The 24,950-nt window shown below is 41.1% G+C and overlaps 2 protein-coding genes across 2 annotated transcripts; one reads left to right on the top strand and one right to left on the bottom strand.

Moving 5' to 3' along the window:
* The first annotated feature begins 48 nt into the window (after positions 1-48).
* Positions 49-6,077, top strand: tesca (tescalcin a). The gene is made up of 8 exons (XM_020598214.1): positions 49-332; positions 1,596-1,665; positions 2,098-2,178; positions 2,815-2,954; positions 3,818-3,879; positions 4,445-4,552; positions 4,631-4,678; positions 4,761-6,077. The coding sequence occupies exons 1-8, from the start codon at positions 272-274 to the stop codon at positions 4,851-4,853; spliced, it is 663 nt and encodes a 220-aa protein (XP_020453870.1). The 5' UTR covers positions 49-271; the 3' UTR covers positions 4,854-6,077.
* Positions 4,880-23,967, bottom strand: fbxw8 (F-box and WD repeat domain containing 8). Its single transcript, XM_020598210.1, has 11 exons — positions 23,293-23,967; positions 23,093-23,197; positions 22,526-22,690; positions 22,123-22,211; positions 19,018-19,175; positions 18,575-18,771; positions 17,464-17,682; positions 11,551-11,678; positions 8,011-8,184; positions 7,405-7,521; positions 4,880-6,696 (listed from the first exon to the last, which is right to left on the bottom strand). Exons 1-11 carry the CDS (start codon positions 23,758-23,760, stop codon positions 6,507-6,509), a joined length of 2,010 nt encoding a protein of 669 aa, XP_020453866.1. The 5' UTR covers positions 23,761-23,967; the 3' UTR covers positions 4,880-6,506.
* Positions 23,968-24,950: the final 983 nt, after the last annotated feature.

Raw genomic sequence — 24,950 nt, 5'->3', positions numbered from 1 at the left:
GATTTATTTAGCTGAACTAAAATGCTAATATTGGTTGCTTTATTGTTGAAATGTACTATATAACCACGATTTCCTGCAGAGTACTTAAGCAGGAAGGCGTATCCATCAGTGGCATGGATTTAGGACCCTGGAGACGCCAGGTGTTTGTAGGATCCAGCAGCAGACTACAGTTGCAAGGATCGCTCGATGGCAGCGGGATAAAGCTGCAGGACAGAAATGTTGAGCCGGTCAAACCAGATTATGCGTCTTGACGCGCTGGTGCAACAGCAACATGGGAGCCTCGCAGACGCATTCCGCGTATAAGTACCAGGACCTGATGACAAAAACAGGATGTAAGTAGAGAAAACAATTGCTAGGAACATTTAAATTCGAAGCAATAACACTTTTGTTTCAGTGTGCGTATGTTAAGTCGTTCGGGTTCAAGGTGCGAGGGTCTGGTGACAAATTCGGGGCGTGAAGGAAATAAAGGCGACAAATGGAAACCTGAGCATCGTACCAACCTGTGGTCCAAACTTTTTTACAAGTAGGCTATTAACATTTGCACAGGCGAGTTAAGTCGAATGCTGCTGAGACCAGTAAACACCAGTGCGTTATGCCAAACACCACCAGCTGAACAAATAAGCGCAGTGCATTAGTTTCGCAACAGTTTTTATGAATACACAAAATACACAACACAGTCTTTGAGTTAATAGATTTAGTCTTATACAATTTATTTGTATCGATACTTCGCAGACAGTCGCTTACTTAGTCGGATTCATTGCTGCTGTAAGCCACATCTGAAGTTGTAAATTCTGTTATGAGGAAAAGTTCAATAAAGAAAAAATAAACGCAGACAGAATCAACAGGAGTGTGTAGATCTATTCTTAGTAAGGGCAGGATCTTCTTGTGAAACCTTTGCATGCAGTGACATGCAGAGTTTGAGTAGTAGATCAAACAATCTAGACCTAATTGTAGTTAACTCCGTGTTAGATTTGCATGTGTTGATCCTGTATATGTAATAGTCATACCACGCACCCACTGTGACCTACAAACGTGTTTCTACACGAGGCTGTAATGTGTCTAGGTGTACTTTCTTCACCCTGCACTCAGTAGCAGCTACTACTGCAGACCATCCTTTATAGCAGCCTCTGAGAAATGTGGAAAACATCCTTTATAGCAGCCTCTGAGAAATGCGGACCAAAATAAATAGTTAACCAACCAGTTGAAAATGCCAAACCCTCCTTGACATGGAACAAGGCCGAGCCAGATTATGTTTGAACTCTTCCATGTGTGGCCAGGAGTCCACAAGTTAATGATTCAAGGACCCATTTGAAATGGCATACAAAGATACAGTAGTCCTTCTGGTGCAGGGTGTGTTTGCATTGCCATTAGTCTAGAGTTACATTTGATCAGTTTCTCTGTGTAATAATAATCTAGTAGCCTATTGTGCAATTAAAAAATGTGAAAATGGTTAATTGTACCCTTTAGTAAGAATTCTTCTATAATTATTATGGATGTTTAATTCCACATCCCTAATAAACAGTGTAGAACAGGATGCCTGTTGATAGCTGTAGAATAATGAGTGTATCACTGACATTCATGTTTTTGTTTTTCAGTTTCACTGGAGCAGATCAAAAACCTCCACTATAGATTCCGGCAGCTGAGTGAAAATAATGAGACATTAAGGTAAAATGTTAAAAATAAAAATAAATGAAAAACATTTGGTATGTAGCAAAGCCGTGCCTGTCGGCTGCCAATGATTTGTGGCCTTAGCAGCCTTCACTGAAGATGAAATGCTAAAGCAACCTATTGTGACACATGCAGGCTGAACTAATGCAAGTGCAGACACAATATGTTGATGCATCAGGCACACAGTGCCAACACTGTACACACACTGCCAAACTGGCCTGCTGGCAGGGATGTACTATACGTTCTTCCTTTTTAAAAAGAAATGGGGAACAAATGTTGTTTGCAGCAGATAGTTTACCTTAACAGAAAGATGTGATCCACATTACTTCTCATAAATAATGTTCCCTATTTAAAAAATTGTTTTATAAAAAACACACTATACTGTCGTGGCTTTTTAATGATCATTACCTTTCTCTTGTTGCACTGCAGTAGAGAAAACCTGGAGAACATAAAAGACCTCGCCGACAATCCAATCAAAAAGCAAATTGTTGAAGCCTTCTTTGATAAAAGGTGGGTACAAGTAACACCACATCTGGAGAGGAAATGATAATTTGGGGCATATTTCAAGTGAATTTCTTGTTTCTAGTTTTCAAAATTTACCATATAATGGTAGGGGAAGTACTGGCAAAAGCAAAGCAAAACAGGGAAAGGCCTCGATAGTTGTATCTATAGTGTGTGGTAAAAATGTTGTCCGACCGTCACCTGAAAAATGTGCCCGAGTAAGTGGAACCATCAGCATGCAGTTATGTTTGCATGGTGGGAACTAATTGTGGTGACGTTACAGGGCTCTATTCTGTGAGCATTTCACTTGTATAGTTATGTGAATGTGTAAATGTATTAGGGTGCCGTGGTGTGCAACTGATCCTTGGGTTCTCAGTTTGTCAGGACTAGGAGCATTTCATCAGTACTCAGAGACCAGTGAGTAAGATATAGTATACATACAGAGCAGATATGAGGGCCCGGAGGAGAGGGGGGGCCCAGGTGAGGTGAAAGTTTACTCAGGTTAAGCCCACCTATGCTTTTTTTACTCTGTGCAGTAAAACTTACTACTACCTTCAGAATGCTACCTTTAAACCTATTAAAAAGCCACACTGGTTAAATTTTTGTTCATGATACCTAAGGGTTTATTTATTTGTTTGTTACTAGGAACCAGCATCAGAATGAGATGGGCTCCTTCGAGGAGATTGGCTTCGAGCAGTTCGTCATGGTCATGTCCCACTTCCGCCCTCCAACTCCAAAGATGACAGAGGAGGAGAAGCTAGCTATGAGAAAAGACAAGCTTCACTGTAAGTAACTTTATCCCAGTTCTACATGTGCACGTGTCTAGGATGTTTTTCAGTGTCCCACTACCCACCCTACATAACAAATTGGTGGTGTGACTAGCTTGGAAAGTGGACCAGAACTGCAGTTTCACAACACCAACTGTGTCAAGTACAAAGGGATCATTTGTAGCCACAGAGTAAGGGCCAGAAATTCAGGCCCAGCTCTTGTTATACCCTTAGTTTATTAACAGTTTGCTATGCTGAGGTATTTCAGGATGATGTGTTGTGATTTTTGGCATTTCTTCTTCCCCTCAAACTGCTTGTGTGATTTGTAGCTTCTTACATTTCCCACCATTAGTTTTTTACAAACTCCGGGTAAAGAGTGTGAATTATTACACAGTCAAAAGTTCACCACTACCAATTGGGTTAGCTACTGCCCCAGTGCCTGATACCAGTTACCTCTGCCTACTCCCAAGCCTTGAAATCTAACATCTGACAGTTAAATTCTATCAATTGTTCAGAAGTGACATTGGCAACACAGTCAAAATGTTGTTGGCCATCTTTTCAACACAGTCAAAATGTTGTTGGCCATCACCTAAGGAAGCAAATGGATATTTTTCCCAGTTACTGCCACAAAACTGCTCAACATAAAATACTGTCATGGGACCAAGTCTCACAGGCATCACTGTAAATGAGAGTAATGACAGTTAAATGTTGCCTCAGTGTGGTTTGGTACATTGTTGGTTCTGATGTGGCTTGAAGGGGACCTGGTCCGATAACATCTGCATCTCCATAAACATTCCTCTAATCACAACTTCCTGAGATTCAATGATGAAAATTTCCTCGGGATTCTGACTAATTACCAAACTTTTGTTCTTTCTTTCCAGTTCTGTTCAACATGCATGACTCAGACAACGATGGCAAAATCACTTTGGAGGAGTACCGGAAGGTAAGACCTAAATCTTGCCTTTGTCTCATACATATACATGCAATTACATGTCTTAATACTTTTGACATTGCATGTCTACAAACAAATTACTTAATTATGTTCAGTTTTTATATTGGAGTTTGGGGCATTCATTCATTTAGCAATTTAAAACTGCACAATATTTATTAGTCAGTATTACAAAGTTTCAGTAGTAACAACTGTCCCATCCTCTGCTTTCAGACTTGCCTGAGTTTATACTTATCCTTGAAATCAGCACTTTCAACTGCATCTTTGGGTTTTCTCAGCAGTTCTGGAAAAGCTTTTCAACCAAATTATACCCACCTTCATTCTGAAGTTGTACTTCAGGCTAATGCATCAACTAGCCAGACCTGGCCATGTATTCCAGCTAACTAAAGTGCTAGTAAAGAATATTGTAAGCATTTTGATGAAAACAGGTTAAAGCAAGCTTTAAAATGTAGTTTATCATCGTTTGGAAGTGTCAGCATGTAAAGTTGACTCGTGTGACTTGAAGATTGATGATGTTTAAACCCCAGTGAGGATTTAAACACTGGTGTTCTCATCCAAGGTGGTAGAGGAGCTTCTGTCAATGAGTGGAGACATCGAGAAGGACACTGCCAGAGGGATAGCAGATGCTGCCATGTTGGAAGTGGCCAGCACAAATGTGCCCAACATGGTAATGAACTAAACTCTTAATAAATTCTCAGTCACATATGTGCAGCAAAGTAACCCAATAATTTGTCTGTGATTTCAGGGCCCAGATGATTACTATGAAGGAATTACATTTGAACATTTTGAACAGGTTTGCACTTTTATTACTTCACATATCAAACAATTAGACACTTTCTTATTACTTACTTATAACAGCATTTATGTGCCTACAGATGTTTAAAGAGGTTGAAATGGAGTCCAGGATGCACGTTCGCTTTTTGGATGTAGACACCAGAACAATACACTGTGGGAGTTCGACCTCTTAAAGGAGTTGTTGTTCAAAAGTGTTTGTTTTGCTGTTTTTTCTTTTTTTCTTAGCAGGACTCTTTAATGTATTTTGGATGAGTGTGAAATAATTACTTATTAGACAAACATTCAATTGTCTGATCTTGCAGATAATGTACATACAAAAGAAACACTCATTGGCCACTTCATCAGATACACCTGGATGCACTTCAAAACGTTTTGGTTTAACTGTCAAATCTGTAAATTCAATTCTATGTTTATTATTGAGCTCATAGTTAAAGGTGGTGTTGTACTGGGCTACATTGTATCCAGAGGCATTCCTAATATTCTGACCCTCTCATACAGCACTGCATGCAGCTGGTGAGGACAGAAATAGACACCTCTGTAATATAGGTCAGTACACCACCACCTTTAACTATGACCTCAGTAATAAACATACAACTGAATTTAGGATATTTTGAGCTTCATAAACACAGATGTCAAAGCGAAGGTGTTGCCCTGAATTGCACACAGTTGTACCAAAAAAAGCAACACTCATTGGCCACTTTATTAAGTATATATTATCTGAAACTGTTGCACAAGATCACAGCCTTGTAGACAATTATTGTACTTTTTTTTTTTATCTGTTTGGCTAATAAGTCTAATTATTTCACTCTGATCCAAAATACATTAAAGAGTCCTGCTAATGGCCGGTGAAGCGCATTGCATTCACCAAAGAAAATTGGAGGATCTTATCTCCTAATTATGACTGACTCCATAATTATGACTTAAACTTACGTTCTGCAGCGTTCCAACCCCTGCATTATCTTATGAGACAAATTTCATAATCATGGGATCCTAATCTAGCAATTATGAATTATTATAAAAGATCTCAATTCTGAGATCCATCTCTCTTCTACACAATCTTTTTCTCTTGCCTGAAAATCATCAGGTTTTAACAAACTCTTTAGTATCAAAGTAATTCAGTGATAGTTGTCAGTACATAACAGTGAACTGCTAATAGCTAATTCGCCCAATGGGAATCGAGGTTGCTGTCTACAGTGTGACTCACTATGTATGTGTACTGAGCAGGAGCTGGAAAGCTTCAGAACCTGCTTGGGTTTTTAACGTAGCGAAATAGCCAATTCAGCATAATTAGTGGTCCAATGTGTAAATTAAGTCCTAGGCTATAGTGGTTATTATTAAAGAAGACAGAGGCATTATGTTAGGCTATCTATACAATGAATATGAGCTTAAATATCAATAAAAAAAAAAATCATTAAAAGTTCTATTGTGAACAGATCATACTTTTACAAGAAAGGGCAAGTATAATGTTCCCATGGGTGAGAGTTACTGTGGGCTGCAGCTTGGGCCGTTTTTAACCTATATTTATTTATGTTTTGGAACATGAAGTACGGCAAATTAGGTATTCACAGTTGACTTCTGCTCTGCACTATTGGATGTACTGGCAACTATCACTGAATTACTTTGACGCTAAAAACCTGATTTTCAGGCAGGTTTTGCAGTGATCCAACCCCGGCATTATCTCATAATTACATGACAAGAATCTTCCATTGTTTCTTTGGTGAATGCAGAGTGCTTCTTTAGACTAGGAAACTGATAAAATGAAACTAATTAATAAAAGGATACAGTTTGGAGAATCAAACAGAAAGGTGAACGTTCCTACTGTCCGTTCAGTCTTGCACCGAGCCCTGGGGCAGTGTGGGGAAGCTGCAGGCAGACAGCCTGTCATAAGGCACCGCCAGGCCGATGTTGTAGTTGTAGCCATAAGTCTCTGTGTAGTCAGACCTGCAGATGGGCAGGATGTGATCCTGCGATAGCGTGTCCTCAGAGAAGTCGTAATGGCAGATGACTCCTCTGTGTCTGAAAGATGAAAAACATTTGTCAGCAACAAGCCTAACATTTTATTTCACTTTTTGGTAAATTGATATGAAGCAGAGAAATTTAAACCAATGGCACCTGTTGAAACACATAATGCATCTTCATCTGACAAAAGGGGAGGAGTTGTTTAAAAACAGACTTGATACAATTAGTTCTTCTCTTCAGTCTACAAAGCAGCATGTGACCTTTTAAATGCACATGGAACAGGAAGCAGCAGTCTGTCAAGGAAATATGGGCCCAAGGTAAGAAGATCGATTCTACTCCAAATCTGAAACTACAGCTCCTTAGCTTAGCTGAAGACTGGAAACAGGGAGACATAGCTCTGAAGGTAACAAAATCCACTCGCCAACACCTGTAAAGTTCACTAATAGACTGAAGCATAAAAGGTTTGTTGTTGAAACAAATGAAATATAACTTATTGGTGAACATGCAATGTGCTGGTAGGTGACTTATTACCTCTGAACAGAGGCAGGTTAGTTGTTTCTGGGCTTTATGCTGAGGTAACAGACTGCAAGTTGTAGCTACACAATTACAGCTCAAAAATCAGTGATAGTCTTCTCTCCAGAAGAAAGCCTGATTCCTTTAAGGTTGAATTTGCTTTTACAAATTGTGAGAGATGAGAGGCAGATGTAGAGAAAAGAATCCAGGTTAGAATCAAACTTGGAGGAGTGTGGGAGGGGGATCACTGACCTGCGGTGAGCTGTAAGGTCATCGTCTGTGATGCACGCCCCCCGCGGTGACTTGTCATCAGGGATGTTGGCTGTTACCAGGGTGCTGGTGTTGAAGCGTACGTGCCTGACAGGGTGCCTGCAAGACGGATAAAAACACCTTCAGAATAAAATAAACCACACTGTTTCTTATAAATCCTTCACTGGTGCATGGTAGTCTTTGTTCAAATGTTTCTGGAAGCCACATGTACAGTATGTCTGCACAAAATCTACCAATGATCTATAAGAGACACAAATTCCTATTTAACAAAAAGCTGCATGAACTCAAATTTTTCATTTATGTCCGTTTGGTACTAAACTGGCTCCAAAATGAGGCCACGTGCAAGTTTAATTTGTTACAACCAATTAAAAGGACATGTCTGTGTTGCCAGGTCTCCCTTCAGAGATCTTGATCTCAATGGGACGTCCTGGTAAAATAAAGGTTAAATGAAATAAACATCCTATCAATCACTTGAGACTTGCAATAAGCTGTAGGACACGGAGACATTGAAATGACTTGTCTACGCTAATTTCAAAGTGATGTCTAATGTATCTTAAGTGTTTAATTCAAGAGGAAAGAAAATCCCACCTGTTGTGCATCTCCCACAGCTTAGCTCCCATCCTCGTCTCCCACACGCACACCAACCCCTCGCCTCCACCGCTGACGAGCTTCCAGTCATCTGTCTGCACCGAGGTGACGCCCAGGTGGTGGGCGTACAAGGACGCCACGGAGGAGCCGGCTCGGAGGTCAAAGACCCTCACCCTGAGTCACAGCAAAAGACAACACGTGCTATGATTAGTTTAATGAGATCTTGGTCGGTCAGCTGAGACACATGATGCATTATACATAGGTTCATTTTATATTAGCATAAACTCTTCAGAATTTACCTGACAAGTGATTTAGAATGAGTGCAAAGGAAGAATAATAAGAGCAGTGAGTACTACAGCATTGATCATTTGCAGCGAAGTGTGGCGATTTTGGATTCCACTTCCTGCTAAAAGAGGCAGGCCTCAAACCGAGATTGCACAAGAAAAAGTACATGGGTCAGAGTGCATTCATTCACAGACAGCAGGACAGTATTCTCACTAGAAGGAATCACTGTCTCAATGGCCAAGAGACCAATACAAGATCAATACAAGCTGAAGCAGATGAGTTAAGCTTCAGCCTTACTTCCCTGGCCTTTACCAAAGCAGTGGACTACATCATTTCAAAACATACAAAACATCTTACTGGACATGAGACCAAAAAAAAAACAAAAACTAAACAAAAGAACCTGTAATATGAAAAAGATAAAATAAGCATGACACAATGACAGAAACCCAAAACTAACAGATCAAGGCTTGAAAAATCTATTTTGATTCTCAAATAGAGAAAAGGCAGAAAAGGAAAAGAAATTAGAGCGAATCAAGTACAGAGATAAAGCAGCCTGAAAACTGAATAAAAATGAACAAAAACGATTTTCAGTATAGTAAAAAATATTAATTCAAAAGTATAGGATGTGTCTGACATCCCAATAAATACTGAACTCATCTATCCATTTCACTGCAAAGCGGTAGATACATACAGAACATGGTCACCGCTGCTTGTTTACGTTAACACAAATCCACGAGGAGAGAAACAGGGCGTGCTCATTATTAACATAGTAAATAAACTGTTAACCAAATGATTCAATCCACTGTCAACATGAAAATGACTAATAGTCCTACGTCATACACTTCTCACATCTCTTCACAATGTTAAGACAAAAACTGAACTGATTTATTTTTCTGACCACGTTTAAATATATTGAGTTTCTTCTTTAGCATCAGTTTTAAATGTAGCTTTAGCTTTGTGCACTTTTGACTTCACCTGACTCTTCGCTTTGTTTTGTCTGAATCATTTGTTTTAATGTAACTTTTAATTGATTCTGTATTGAATACATTGATTACTTTTTACTCATGTTTATCTTTATAACTATTAGAATTAGATTTTTTATCATTAATATGCTAATATTTGTATTAGTAGACTGTTTTTCATCTAAGAATGGGATTTTTAATTGCTGGGTTTCATGAGCAATGGAAGCCCAGGGGACCTTCAGCTACATCTGCTGCCATTGTGGCTTTATTGCAGCTGAAAGCAACCATGACTCCATCCAGGATCAACCTTCTTCCAAGACTTCATTATCATAATCAAATTCACTTTGGGGACTCGGACAGGTTTCATTTCCGCTCCCAAAACTTTTAAAAAGAATCAGAGTTAAATGGCTAAATGGGCACCGCGGATTTGTTGTCTGCAGTTAGTTCTGCCTGTTTAGTGGCATTACGTGATGGGAACACACGTTTTAACAATGAGGACCGAGTATTACTGGCAGACCACAGGGAACCATAAATCTAATGTTGGAGGCGACTTTGTCCTCGGTGAGCTGTCAGTGGCCAGACTGCTCTTCATTAATCAGGAGGAGCTCTGCCTAATAAGAGAAGTGTGGGAGAGGCTCAGAAAACCCTCCTTTTCCTACAGCGAGACAAGGCATTAATCATTATACACTGCTTATGTTTGATGCAAAACACAAAGTACAGCTGAACCCGATAGTAATGACATTAGCTTTACAGGTAATTCTTCATAAAGCAAAGCGTCGAGCGGATTAAAATGCTGACCTGATGATGTAACTACATGAGAAATATTTCAGTCTGGACCAAAGCGTCCAACCAACTGACCAACACTGCCATCGATACAGCCGCTAGCACTGAAGACAAATGTTTTTAATTGGCTTGTAAAGAAAAATAAATAAATAAAATCAAGTACACTCCACAGTGTCTGCAACGTGGGCTCAAGGATGGACTCAAGAGGTGCAGTCCTCCATAGCGATAAGTGACCAACAGCCACAAGTACGGCACTCCCTCTTCCCACTCTCTCTGTGACCAATTTTACTCTTTGCCCACATCGTTCCTGTTTGCACAAATCTGGCCTTCTTCCAGACAGCCCTTATCACGACCCCTCATTTACTCCCTGGATCTCACAAAAAAAAAAAAAAAAAAAAAAAAAAAAAAAAAAAAAACGTGGGGACAAAACTCATTTGGACAAAAAGAAGGGATCCATTAGGCTTTGGCCTTAAGCCATCCTGTCGAAGGGCCAAGTTCACCCACTGTCCCTCAATCTCTCCCCTATTTCCATTTGTCTTCAACTCTGCATGGCATCAGCTGGGGCCAAAGTGGAAGAGCCAAGCTGGTGTGTGCGAACAAAACTACACATCAATCAGAAAACAAGGGCCGACAACTAAAGCGTAACGGAAATGGATAAAGACTACCAGTGCTCTGGTGGAAAAAACCATCTGAATTCTTAATTCTTAATTCAAATTTTGCTCAAAAGAATGCAGAGAATTTTCATTTTGCACTTGACAGAACATCCTCAACAGTTTTGGGGCTTTATATAGTTGCTACGAATTATAACTAGTAAGAAGAGGGAAAACCACAAACAATATGATGTGGTCTGTCTTTCACTTCAAGCCAAATACTTAACAGCCAGATGGATTTAGTGCTGAATAGAAACAGCGGGGGCAGCTTTAGATGAAGATGCGCCAGGGATTTTTCCTTTGCTGCCAGCTCATGCACCACGACACCCGCTAACAAGTGCAAAATAGATGAGAATGGCTCTTTTATGTGCCTTTTCCTCATCTAGAGAGCCAGGTTAGCGATGTGACAACTGTGTGTATATGCATGGATGTGTGCTGTCTATAGTGTTCCAGGTAATGAAGGAGACAAAAAGGAAAAAAAACATTTATCTAACAGAAAAATGGAAACGTCTCACTGCCAAGTATTTCAAGCTTCTGTATTTCTTTTTCACTAACCTTTTGGAAACTTACTTTTTCAAGGCAACAGAGAGACTGGGAAGTGTGAGTAATGGACAAATTGAATCGAGTCTTGTTTTCTCACGTATTTTCTAAACACCTGTTCGTCGCCGAGAGTGCCTTCCAGCCTCCTTTGTCAGCTGCTGCTGTGGATAAACTATTTAACAGGCTTTCCCTTCTTGGCTCAGTTAAAACCACATGTGGTGTTTAAATAAACTGAAGGGAGTGGCTACTGGGAGATTCTGTCCTTATGTGTGACCTTTGTTTATTCTCCATCTGTGTGAAAGTGTCTGAGTGTGTCCTACCTCCGGTCTTTGTTTCCGCACACCAGCAGGTGAGGAGGGCTGTCTTTCAAGTTGATGCAAGTGAAATCTCCCAGCGAGCTACCCACACAAACCACGGGTTTGCCCGTCTCTAGGCTGTAGACGTGGATCTAAAAAGCAAAAAACACAACTCAGTCAACCTCCAAATGCACAACCACCACATGTATAAGCTTGAAGTTTGAGGGTAAGAGCTGAACCCAAGATTGTGACAGTTTACATCAACATTTGTTGGACTGTGTGTAGCCCCCACTTCCCCTAGCACTCACACTCCACAATACAGCAGGACAACTACTACAGAATATATCACAACACACTGAAATGCAACTAATGATGCTGGATATCAGGCAATATTGCAATGATACATCATACAACAGACGAATATCACTAACTGCAGCGATGCCTTGCCAGTTAATTACAAGCATAGCAGCAGTTAAGCCGGGGGGGGTTACCCAAGGGCAAACTTCAGTCACGGTCACACACATGCACACTACTGCCTCTGGTTCAGTGGCTGCAGCAAACTTTCTTCATACAAGTTACAATGATGTCATCTGGAGACGGCCTAATTGGTCAATTAGCGGCTGGTGTGTCTCATCCAAATGAGACAGAACAAACAGGATAACTGCCAGGCAAAAATTTGCTTTGAATAATTAAAATGATAAAGAAATTAAATGAAGGGATGGAGGGAGAGAAAAAGGGATAGCCAGAAGGCAGGAGAGAAAAGGAAAGACAAACAGAGAGAGAGAGACAGTAATAAAGATGAATAAATTTGAAGGAAGGGAAAAAGTGGCATGATGTAAGCCTTGAGGAGGTGCCAGCAGTTTTTGTGTGTCCCTTATTTGGGCCAAGCAGAGCTTTAATTGTGCACCACCCCAGGGCAGAGCCCAAATCACACTGGACTTTGAAATGACAGCTTGATAGGATTTGGACAGCGGAAGAGGGGGGATGTGTTGAGACAGAGGGAGGGTGATACAGAAATGAGGTTCAGCCTGCTGTTCTTAATGAATCATTACAGTTTCGGGAAGATACCTTTTTTATTAAATATCTGCCTAACGCACCCATCGAAAATAAGCAATGTGCCCGAGGGAGGCAAAGGAGCTGGTTTGTGATAACACTGGAGGTTGCAGCAATATGTTTTGTGGAAGAACAATTATGAGCATGACTGTTAGGTTAATGCATTCACTGGAGCTTCAGTGAGGCTTGCAGACAAAGGAAACTAATGGTGGCTTGTACTGGGATGTTAATGTAATTACTCTCTTCGCTTTTAAGAAATGAATCTTTTGGCTTTTTTTTTGGCAGCACTTTTCCTTGATTCACATTTGGCCCAAAAGCAGAATTTGGTTTTTAATTAATCTTAAATGTCATATCATAGACCAGGAATTCAAACCATGTGCCATGGAGGGCCAACTGTCTACAGGATTTCACTCCAGCAGCTGGTTTAACTTATTAATGCTTAGTGAAATTAACTGCTGATATGAATGGTTCCAATGAAAAGCTGCAGAAGGGCCATGACTCCCCATACCAGCCACATCTCAAACAAATACAGATTCAGAGCCACATTTGGTTTAGACACCATACGGACTAACAGAGATTAGCACATTGGACCAGACGCACAACAAAGGCGGGTTTGTGGTGTCATGTCATTTGGTCTTTCCAGCTCATCCCACAGGGCAGAGCAGAGTCTCATTTACAGCAGCCTACTGAGCTTACTGTTATTTATAGTTTGTACCTTCCAAGTCTCAGAAAGCACTTTTATACTTCCAGTTTTTAGTATGTAAAACTACTGTAGTGCTTATAGGTTTGTACGTTTGAGTTCTCTGTGGTAAAGGCACTCAAACTAAAAGCCAGTTCACAAAGAGTAGTTTATGGTTTTTGTGGGTAAATTAATTAAACAAAAACAGCATGAACACATATAGGAAGGAGCCCACAGTGTGCGAATTACATTGTGAAATTTGGTGGGTCTTCCTTCAGTTGCAGGGGGTGGGGGTGAATGCTGCTGTTTACTCAAGCTGACACCAAATCCACATACACATCAGCAAAGAGAACAACACAAGAAAGTAGCTCCGGAGCCACGGTAAATAACGAAAACCCTGCAGATGTCCCACTGATGTTACAGGCATTACTGGCAGCGGGTAACATCAGTCTGACCTCACCGCTGTCACAATTTCCTCCAATGATCAAGTTTCACAAAGACATACCTTTACTACCACCACAGGCATGTACAGTACACTGGGTCTACTTTTCCATTTTATGATGGTTTGATCCCACAGGTGGAGATAAAGTGGGCCATACCTGCGTCTTTAACAGCCTGTGGCCTACCGCAGACCATAATCAGTTTCTGGATCACATTTGGTACAACACCAAACACCAATATATGGTAGACAACGCGTGCGTACACTCACTGCTACAGCCAGAAAAAGAGGTCTCTGATAAACAATGCTTAGTAAAACCCAGAAATTGCCCCATGACCTAATGTGCTGATCCTGACAACATTTCCAGCGGTTGTTAATGTCCATTTACTCACAGTACATTCAACTCACCCTGAGCAAAGCAACAGTGTATTGAAATTGTCAATGCTCTGCTCATTTTTTGCAGTTGTTCCCCAGAAACTCTGTGGTAACTTCAGCAGTAACTCGCTGCTGCCACTGCCACGTGCCGCATCCACCTGTAGGCTTCAGCTCTACATTCACATGGTAGGATGCCGTCATCCCCAGTACTCAGCCTCTGCTGTGCTGACTGTTTTACATATCTGATGCATAATATTCACTTACTTCAGCGGTGCTTGGTTAAAGCCTTTTTGTATCTTACTTATTCTTACTTGTAGTTTCAGGTCTGTTTGGGGTTTTACAGTATAAAAAGTCCTGGTGGACTGATGACTTGATCCTGATTTGTGGCAATGCATTTATCCATCCCACACTTGTCTACCCATACATCTGTAAGCCATTCATTCAGCCTTCTGTGCATCCAACCAGAGCTTTGAACTTGAGCGAACGAGTGGATGACAGGTTTTCCGACAGCACTTGGGCTCTGCGGTAGACCCACTGCAGTGGGTGCACAGTGTGCCAGCTTGTGTTGAATGCCCAGCCGTGAGCTGGGTGGATGCCTGGGTGCCCCCAGTCCACTGGCAAGAAGGCGGCGAGTAGTAATGAGGATCTGGAGACTGGCTTCAACTGCGCACACACATATACACACCCACTGACAACCCCAACAAAGATGGGGAAGGCTAGAAGACAAAGCCACCAGCTACATGATAACACAGCACCGAGACTATGAGAAAGAATTGTCTGTATCATGAACACAAAGCAGCTTTTGTACAAAACTGCAGCAAACTCAAGACATGACATCGTGCTCGAGTTCACCCAAGTCAAAATGTGGAGAAATAAGGTGCGAGCTGACATTCTCGGGTGTCGGCGCCATGCATTTTGACAGATTTTAATGAAGCATATGTTTTCTGCTAAAAGCTCCATGAAAAATGGCTGGCATCACTGACATTGCAGCCAATTCATTCGTTGGCTTCTTCACATTATGAAAATGCTGTTAGAAGTGTGACAAGAGTGACAGACAGGTTAATTAAATCTGTCAAATATTTTAATTACAGGTATGCTAATGATAAACTGGCCTGGGCTAAATTCACCATGCAAACAAGAAAGTTTACTCTCTGTTCTACAAATATAAGAACTGGATCTAAAATGAAAAGTTTAGAAGGAAAGGAATTGCTGCTTTTTATCCTCAACACTGGAAATGTAATGCTAAAATTTTTTATCTTTCTTACGATTTCAGTTGGATTGGGAGTCTACAATGTTGTTTACAAACTCAAGCCATCATTTGACTTTCTGGGGCGACATTAGCAACAAGTTTTCCGAGAAGATGAGGAAAAATTCATTACAGACCGACTGAAATAGGGAATTCAGATTGCGAAATGTCTGCACTTTTGACAGCTCGTCTTAAGCAACCATAGGCAGGGAAAAGAAATGTGTACTCACTACAAAAATGGAATTACACTTCAATCCTTAGGACAAGACATTAATCGGGATGGCAGCTAATACACATACTTAATCTGTTGATTCGTTTTTGATTAGGTGATTAATAAAGTCATCTATATAATGGCAGAAATGAGTGAAAATGGTCATTTCTGTTTCCTAGAGTTGGGAAGTTGGTGACAACGTCAAATGACTTGTTTTATCAGAACAACAATCCAAAACAGAGAAAACAAAACAAATCCTCACATTAAAGGAGCTGGAATCAGATCATGATTTGCACTTTTCACTGGCTGTGAAATTGTGACTAATTGGTTCAGCTCTGAATTAAATATGATAAATCCAAGTAAAATAATTAAAACTAATACTGCAGGGCCTAATAATAATCATAATACCACAAAGCTGGTATTTTTCCTTTCTTCTCACTGTGTACCTTAACCTTAAAACCTGTTTTATTTGGACTCCTTTTTACTTCCTAGTGACACGGCGGTTGTTACGAGGTTGTCATCCCTCACTGCTACTCTCCCTTTGCTCCACTATGTGGTGCTTCAGTGCTGCTACTGAATCACTGCTGTTGTAGCTGTGCTTTTTAATAAGGGTGATGTCAGCGTAGCTGCTTTGCCAAAAACCTGTCAGTCACTAAAACTGCTGCGCACGCGCGCGCACACACACACACACACACACACACACACACACACAACCTGCATGTGTTGTACTTAGCGTTTTAAAGCTACTGTACCACTTTGTAGAAACTGGACATCTGCTTTATGAGTCTTCTTCATAATTTCTTATCCACTTACAAAACAACATCTTGAAGAAATGAACTTGAAGGCATAATGACCACTGAATAGTTGCTTCCAGATCCCAAAAGAATATTTTGTCTCATGGCTCTTTGTGCTTTCTAAGTAAAGGCTTAAGAGTCAATTAGGTGCATGGGTCCTTAGAAACACATTATTATTAGAAGCAAACAGACACAGCTCAGGGATCAACACTTGATTAAAGTACACTTAAAGACTGTAGTAATTAGGTAGAGGGCCCAAAGAGAGTTTGTCACTATTTGTACTATAAACAAATCCCCTACAGGCACATCACATTCATTTCTAAGGGGAGATACTGTAACACACTGCCAGGAGAAGCAGTTTACATTTACACAGATGTAGAGAGCAAACTTTAAATGTGAAAACCAGACTAAGTTTTTAACTAAATGAAAAGTGCACTCCACGTTTAAAATGCGGGGGAGTTTAATTCATTTAGGGGAAAATAAGGAAGGTGTGTGTTTCAGCTATAAACCGGTAATTAAACTGATATCGGCCTAATGCCAAGAATTAGACCATAATCCTTGAGGTCCTCGGTGATTTTCCCCTCAATGAATTGTATCCCTAAAAAGGAAAAAATGCACCATTTCATCTGAACACACCCAATTATTTACTTTGTACAATTTTCTATTTTTTCAATATGCACCTGTTGAGGGTACAAGTAACCTTGTTAAATCTAGTGGAACGATTTCGTTTCAATTAGTAAGTTCTGGGAAGCTTGTTTTGTACAAAAAGGATCTATAATTCAGCTGTGGGGACCTGAGGCTTTGCCATCTACTTAGTCAACATTCAAGGTTTTGTTGTGTTTTTTTTGTCTTTCACACCCTTTTCAGATCCAGGGAGCATAAAAGAGGCCTTGATACAGCTCCATCAATTCCATTAACATACAAACACTAGATTGTTACTCCGTACACATACCAGAGTGCTCTTCACAGTGGGCTAGGTAATCATTATCACATTATGTGAATCAGTGGCAGCATTTATGGTCCAATTAGCACTCAAACAACACAAAGTCAACATTGTTTTTGCCTGTTGTATGTACATAAACTGTCCTTGGTTTCACACATTAATCTCTCACACAGCGTGTGCAGAGAAGCAGGACCCACCTTATTTCCTCCGTCATGCATGGCCCAGCCAGTGCGCTTCACCCCAAAAGCTACTTTGGAGTCGGAGGCATCCAGGCAGGTAACAGGATGACCGTAGACTGAGTGCAGTGTCCGTGGCTCATCCTCTCGTGGGTCTAGCAGGTACACGGCCTGTCCTGCTGCCACAGCTGCCAGCGGGCACTGCTGCCTCCTGCCTGGCACCAAAACCAGGCTCTCCACCTGCCATACAGACGATGCAGGGGCACACTTGACTCATACAGCAGTAATAGTGACATCTCCAAGGATTTAACTCCATTTGTGATGTTCATTCCACAACTTTATGCATCTGTAGTGTCGCTTGCATTACATGCAAAACAAACTAAGGCAGAAATTTATATCAAATGTCTTTAAAAAAATTAAATGTCATTTTCATTTCTCTAAGCATTTCTATAAACATGAAGGGGTCTCATAAAGCCACATACTGTACAAAATAAACCTGCAACTGATGATTTTTCATGAAATCAATTAATTGGGCCATTTACAGTCAATAATACACAATTAAATGTGCTAAACAATGGGACAGCATTCATATGGAAGCTCAGTATACGAGTTAAATGATGTTGACCCATTATTTGGCCCCAAACAGGGGGGTGTCAGGCCGTGCATCCCTGAACCCTATTCTGTGTGAAACACAAAGCATCCCTGAACCCTATTCTGTGTGTCATAGCATAGCATCTGCATTGTATTTGCTAAGGTCAGTCAGTGGCTGGACCAGCTGGCTTGTAATGGCAGTCACCTCTGAGAGCAGGGTCTGCTCAGTTGTCTAACCACTGACACTGTTCTATTCAAGACTGTCTTAACAAAAGAAGAATACACTGCTAACATCCACTAAGCCAAAATGTATATGTATGTCTAAAAAGACCACAGTTTTCTACATCCCATGGTGACAGCTTTGCCTTTGTGTGTGAACCAACTAATGTTCTGGATTTTTGCTGTGTAAAAGACTTTCCTGCCAGAAACTGCAAAGTCACAAAATATGCAATAAGTCAAGGGTGTCAAACACTTCCATCTATATATGATAAGATATGATATGATAAAGGAAACGTATCAGGAATCAATCTGTCCCACTTACAGTTTTGGGTAGCTGAGCCTGACAGAGTGTTCTCCAGTAGCCGTGATCATTGGCACAGTCAAACCGAATGTCAGGCCCAGCAGCAGAAACCAGGACGGGACTGTCGGAGCTCAGGGCCAGGGCCTGGATCCTCCCTGGGCTCTGGTAGTGATGGATGGGCTCTCCACCCGTCTCTGTGCTCCACAGGTCCACACAACCTTTGCCCAAGACAGTGACACATAGTCCATTAGTACCTTAATAACTGACTTATTCCTGACAGAGGTGTCACACAGAGAGCTAAACAAGAGACAAGATATGTTCTACTAAATCTTTAGAAGCCACATGTGCATATATGGGCAGAAATGACACCTAAGCTGCTTCTGGGACAAGAGATATGGTATTGACTTACTTTTAGTTTATTTCATAGCTGAGGATTTTCTGCCCACAGTCCTACACACACTTACCATCTTCATAAGCAGCAGCAGCCACTGTGCCGCTGACCTGGACGTGACTAACGTATGGTCTGGGCTCTGTATTAGCTGACAGGCTGTTGGTCTTCAAGTACGAGGCTGCCGAGTCCCAGTGTAGCGTATCCCACAGCCTCACATCACCAGACGTGTACCTGAGACATATACAACCGCATCAAGTCACATTACACACGCACAATTCAAATACTTAGCTTTGTACAAAAAGGCAGGTGAATACAGCAGCAGAACTGTTGCCCATTTTCCATCCCAGGCTGAGAATTTGTCTCTTCAAAAATACCTGACGTCACCCTCTCACCACTGAATCATTTCCCCTCTCACACTTTCCTACTTTACTCACACTGACTTGTTATTATGCTTTCCAAAATCTTTGTTATGTGATCTTTTGAGGATTACAGGGCTGTTGTTTGGGTGAAACATTTCAAGGACACCGAGAACACCAGTCACCATGAACACCAGTCTACAGCAGGAGGTGAAGTTTATCCTACTGAGGCACAAAACTTTTGAGTATAACCGCAGTTAGCTGTGATTTTCCTAACGGGTAATGCAGAACCTTTACAAATGAACATGTCAGATTAACTGTGATACCCTGGCACTGTTTCTGTTAACAAATAAGACTGTGGTTGAGACAAGGTCTGTAATCGTATTCATTTATGATTAATCCATCATGTGTTTTTATGATTAACTGATCAATCAGGTCATCTATAAATTGTCAGTTTTTGTCTGCGCAAAAGTGCTAAAATCCAAGGTACGCACCACAATGATATAAAACAAAGAAACACGCTAAGCTGTCACATTTGAGACCCTCCGACCACAAAGCTTGTGCTTTTTTTGCTAAATGAGAAAACACCTGATTTTCAAAACCTGTTGTCACTATATTCTACACCAACAAACAAATTAATCAAATTGTTCCAGCACTGCTTGAGACAAGTGGCAGCTTCTAGCACACATACCAAATGCCAGTGTTTCTCAAACTTTACACCGGATTTCCCATAAACCTGGTTGATACGTGTTCAGACCTGAAACCTAGTCAAAAAGGCAACATTTGCTTATTCCATCTTCTCCAGTTGCTGCTTATTCATGATATATAAATTTGATCTATAGAGGTTGATGGTCACCTCAGTGATAAAGTCTGCATTAGTTATACAAATGTCTCAGAACATGCTGTGCTAATCATTAATTGGTTTTAAACAAAAACTACACACAGTCCATCTAAAGTCAAATTTTATCCAGCAACATTACTTCAGCAGGCTTGAAGGTGACCTTTACAAGTTCACCTCCTCCCATTTTACTGACAAAGCGTGGCCTTTATCTCCCCTCCACAACTGACAGCAGAGTCACCCCCTCACACTCAACAGGCTTCTGGTCTGTTCTGTTCTGTTCTGTTCTGGAGCCCCACCCCTTCTCCTCTCCTTCACTCTTTGCCCGTGTCAGCGAGTTCTCACTGCAGGAGACGACAAACTGCCAGCGCCACCACCTCCACAGATACCATCATGTCTGAGCAAGCATCCGCCTGGCAGCCAGAGCGTGTGACACAGTGAGAGAGTGTGACAAAGGGTGTACATGTGTGCACCCATATGTGTCTGTGCGACTGGCATCCCAGGGTTTGACAGGAAGAAAACAATAGGAATACACACTTCTGCTTAATTGGTACATCCCCTCAATGCCAACTATTAACAGGATGATGATGCTGAATGTCATCCATGTAATTTGTCAAAACTTTTATGCAGAGGAAACTTTGTGCATTGATTACTACGATCTTTGTGCAAGTCTCAGCAAATGTGGCCTTTATGTCACTGTGTGACTCCATGAGGTACTGAGTTAAAGAGACAATGTCTCCTCTTGCTTGTTAAAGCACAAAAGGTCATTTTTCTGGTTTTCTAATAAGGTTATGTGGATGCAATTTAGTTATACTTGAGTAAACTGAACTGCTATTGATTGTTTTCTTGTCAAACTGATTTAAGTACATTCACTTAGCTAAATTACCTTTTAATTAACAATAGGAAAAGTATTGATATTGTGATTTTGTTAATAACTACACTAACAATCAAAGGTCTGGACACACCTTTCCAGTGTGTCCAGACTTTTGCTTAGCAGTGTACAAGATTAGAAATTAACTTTGCAACGTGCCGTTTTTGTCTCTATACTGTTTTTGTGCTACACCTGCTAACCTGAAAAGAGACAAACAATCCCCAGTGAAACACAGGAGGACTGAGGGGAATCTAATCACATCCCTGAAGATGCCGCACATCTCCTTTGTGGGAGGGTCATGTGAGTCTGCACAATCTATCACTGTCTCACCCCAGTTATATCAGAGCAGCTTTAGTTACATTTATTTATTCAAACACTTTCCTCTCACCAACCTGTGATGCCATTAGCAAAGTAAAAATGTGACAATACATAGACAATATATTCTAAATCTGATCAGCAGTTAATTTTTTGCACACGTTGGGGGGGGTTGAAGCAGTCACTGGGAACTGTAATACGTCTCCACTGCTGTCTGAAATTAGTGGTTTGTTTATAGTCTTAAAAGTGTCCGTGTGCTAAACCAGAAGTCTGAAATCACTTTACGTGACGATGTTTAAATTAATTTAAATTGGTGTGACCAGGTAAAGTGTTCAGACCAACAACCATGTTCACAAATCTTGCTCTATCCGTACCGGGCAATCTTGATTCTTCAGTTTAATCATATGCATTACTTTAACTGATTTGAGACTATATTTTTCACAAAGGTCTACAAGAAAACATTACTTTAAAAACTAAAAATGTTCAAACTTGAAGAGCATATTTTAGGTTTTATACCTAAGAGAAAATTAACTAAACAGGAACTGTACACAGTCAATTTGGTTCATTCAGTCTGTTTAAAATACTTGAAAGCACCTTACACTGTAACACATCATACTGATATTGTATTTCATCAGCAATACAAAATGAGAACATTTTAACCTGGGGATTATTTATCTATGGAGATATATATAAGACAATATAAGCTGCAGAATGACAGAGATAACAAGGGAGTCAAAGCTCCAGCAAACATTTATCCACACCAGATGTCAGTAGTGACCTGAAGATCTCGAAACTCACCCAGCCAAGACAAAGTTGTCACAGGAGCAGACATCACAGAGCACCTTCCCCAGCTCAAACTGCAGCTGGCTGATGGATCCCACTCGATTCTAGACAGAAAATATTAGTTATTGTCAAAATTGCAAGTTTGTTACTTGTCTGTAAAAGAGGGGTTTTTTTCCCCAAACCTAAATCAGAGAACTTTCCCATCATTATGTTTAAAACTCAATTTGAATGTTGTTTATTGTAGTGTGTTGTATTATATTACAGTCAAAACTACAAATGAGAGCGATATTGTACAGTCCATGGGTGTGCTGCAAACTCCACACCAGCTTCTGGTGATGAAAGGTAAACTGTGCACACTCCTAAACAGATATTGTATTTGGGGAATAAAGTGACTGTTTCACTAACAACTCCAGCCCACCTTCCAGTTGGAGCGCACGGTTTTGGCTGAGTTCCTGCAGTCTCGCAGCGTACTCTTCCAGCATGGCGAGTCGCACACGCTGGCATCCTGATGATAACCCTCCGTCGTGCACATCTTGAACCACAGAATGCTGTCCTCTGCAAGGACTCTCCATGCCCTGCTCACCTGGAAGGAGATTGGACAGTGTAACTGTGGATTGAGTCAGCATGCATTACCAGCTTGCATCATTTAATTTACTGCTGCTTAACGAGCCATGCTTGCTGGCAAATGGATTCTGTGACACATGATGTAGGCTGGTCACACAAAATGTCATTTACTAATTTAAGTCACATAAGGTGTTCAAGTTGCTCTCAGCAATATTGTATATTGCATATATTTCTTTGTGCAATATTTTGTTTTTCTCTATTGTCTTAACCATATCATAAGCCTTCAGAATGATATGATACCTGTCTGCAAAATAAGCTGTTTATTTTGTATAAGACTCATTCCTTGCAGATGAAGCTGCTTATTTCTTCCATTTTATGCTGTAAAGTTCTTACCAGGCACAGTATTGCCACAGCAGCTTACCTGGGCACATCGGCCTAGATCAGTACAGTTGAGATACTGGAATATCTTCAATGCTAACTCGTATGGCAGCTCTATATCAAAGAAGGGGATGTCAGTGACTTCATTCTGCAAAATAAAACATAAATTAAAAAAAAAGAATGACATAAGACATTATATACTGAGTTGATCTTGATCAGCCACCATCCACATCATCCTCATACCAGATCCTGAATGAGCTGATCCACCAGTTGCTCCTCTTTCTTGGCCTTCCTCTGAGGCTGCAGCTGCTGTAGGGACGCGCTGCATTCATTGGTCATGCTCTGATACTGCCTCTTTCTCCTGGTTCTTTCCTCCTCAATCCGGTCCAGCAGGGGACTGGTCCTCCCATCCAGCAAACTATGTGCAATGGACACATAGTCTGGCTGTTCCTCTGACTCAGCTTTTGGTCCTCCACCTCCAACAACACATTCTTCGTCCTCAGTGCAACCTTCATCCTCGAGTTTTAAAAGATTAGGGGCCTTAAGATTTTTGAAGTCTTCAAAGTACTTATTTTTTAGGTTTCTCTGTCCTGACTGTCCAGGAACGCCAGAGGAAATGGACGGAGCACAATCAAGCCGCTGCTCCTCTTCTTTACTCGTTAATTCTCTTTTCCAACGTTCTCTGAACGCAGCGAGTTCGTCCCCGGCCATTTTTATCGATCATTGTTGCCAAAATACAACTACGTAGTATTATAAAGCGGTGTTGTATTCATTTATTGATTACATACAGCAGTTATAGGAAGTAATTTCCCCACAGCGACAAACAAACATGCGCAAAACAGTATGTCCTTCCTTATAAACAGTCCGAAGAGGGACAACACGATGCGGTGCTAAGGTTCCGCTAGTTTTAAATTCCGCAGTTTTGTTATAGATGCGGGAATTCTCAGGGGTTACATAAATTTTACAGTCACACTGGCAATTGTTCGGAATACAAATGCAAGCATTCATTTCCATACCCATGCCATGATCATATTTGAAAATAATACAAAGCGCATCTTTTACAGATAAAAATGAGAAATGAGAATGCCCCAGAACAGCCTACATGTAAAACAAAAGACTCACATCAAACCAGACAGGAGAGATTCAAGAGTTAACCATCGCATGTCTCTTTTGGGAAAAGATGATGTAAACCCCACACCATGTGACACTCTAATGAATAATACAGTGGAGAGAGGGAGAGAGAAAGGGGGAACGCAAACACAGTTAAGGTTTGATGAGAGAAGAGAAAGAGGGATCATATATCCTCAAGACTTAAAGAGAGAAGACTAATCAAAGAAGATGTGCTGGCTGCCGATAGACAAGGCTTTACTCCTGCCCGGTGACTCGACCTGCAGTGCCCGCAGACCGTCGCCGTGCTCCATGGCTCAGCTGCTCGCGTCGCGGCTGCGGAGGATCGGGGACCAGCTGGAGAAAAGCTGGACGGCGGAGGAGACGGACGGCGCCTTTAGCTGTGGGAGCAAGGGGACGACGGTGGTGACCGGCCGAGGCCACCTGAAGCGCTTCCTGTGCAGTGCAATACACTTCACCGTGCTCGTGCTATTCGTCGCACGGCGACACCTGTAGGACACGAGGCGGTAACAGGTGGGTTAAGTGTCACGTCACCTGTGCAAGAGTGTTGTTAATTTAACGATCGCCGGCCATTACGAAAAACAACAGTCTAGGCTGAAACAAAACTCTGTTGTGTGGAAAAGCGAGTTGAAATCATTTTGAATACCTGCTGCTTGGAGTTAAATTAACGTAGAGCGCAGTTTGATTGTTATACGGGGACTGAGAAATCATCTAGTACTTTTTAGTAACTTTCTTTTTTGTCTTCCAAACTATATATTTGAAATATTTGAAAT

The sequence above is a fragment of the Monopterus albus genome, unplaced genomic scaffold (assembly GCF_001952655.1).
Source record: "Monopterus albus unplaced genomic scaffold, M_albus_1.0 scaffold37.1, whole genome shotgun sequence".
NCBI lineage: Eukaryota > Metazoa > Chordata > Actinopteri > Synbranchiformes > Synbranchidae > Monopterus > Monopterus albus.
The sequence above is the reverse complement of the archived record's forward strand: the minus strand, read 5'-3'. Positions and strand labels throughout refer to the sequence as shown.

Coding starts and splice junctions, on each gene's coding strand:
- tesca (XM_020598214.1), top strand. CDS start 272: ATGGGAGCCTCGCAGACGCATTCCGCGTATAAGTACCAGGACCTGATG. Junction 1,666..2,097: donor GAAAATAATGAGACATTAAG/GTAAAATGTTAA, acceptor GTTGCACTGCAG/TAGAGAAAACCTGGAGAACA. Junction 4,679..4,760: donor CATTTGAACATTTTGAACAG/GTTTGCACTTTT, acceptor ATGTGCCTACAG/ATGTTTAAAGAGGTTGAAAT.
- fbxw8 (XM_020598210.1), bottom strand. CDS start 23,760: ATGGCCGGGGACGAACTCGCTGCGTTCAGAGAACGTTGGAAAAGAGAA. Junction 22,212..22,525: donor CCGTGCGCTCCAACTGGAAG/GTGGGCTGGAGT, acceptor TTTTCTGTCTAG/AATCGAGTGGGATCCATCAG. Junction 11,679..17,463: donor TGCATGACGGAGGAAATAAG/GTGGGTCCTGCT, acceptor TTTGCTTTTTAG/ATCCACGTCTACAGCCTAGA.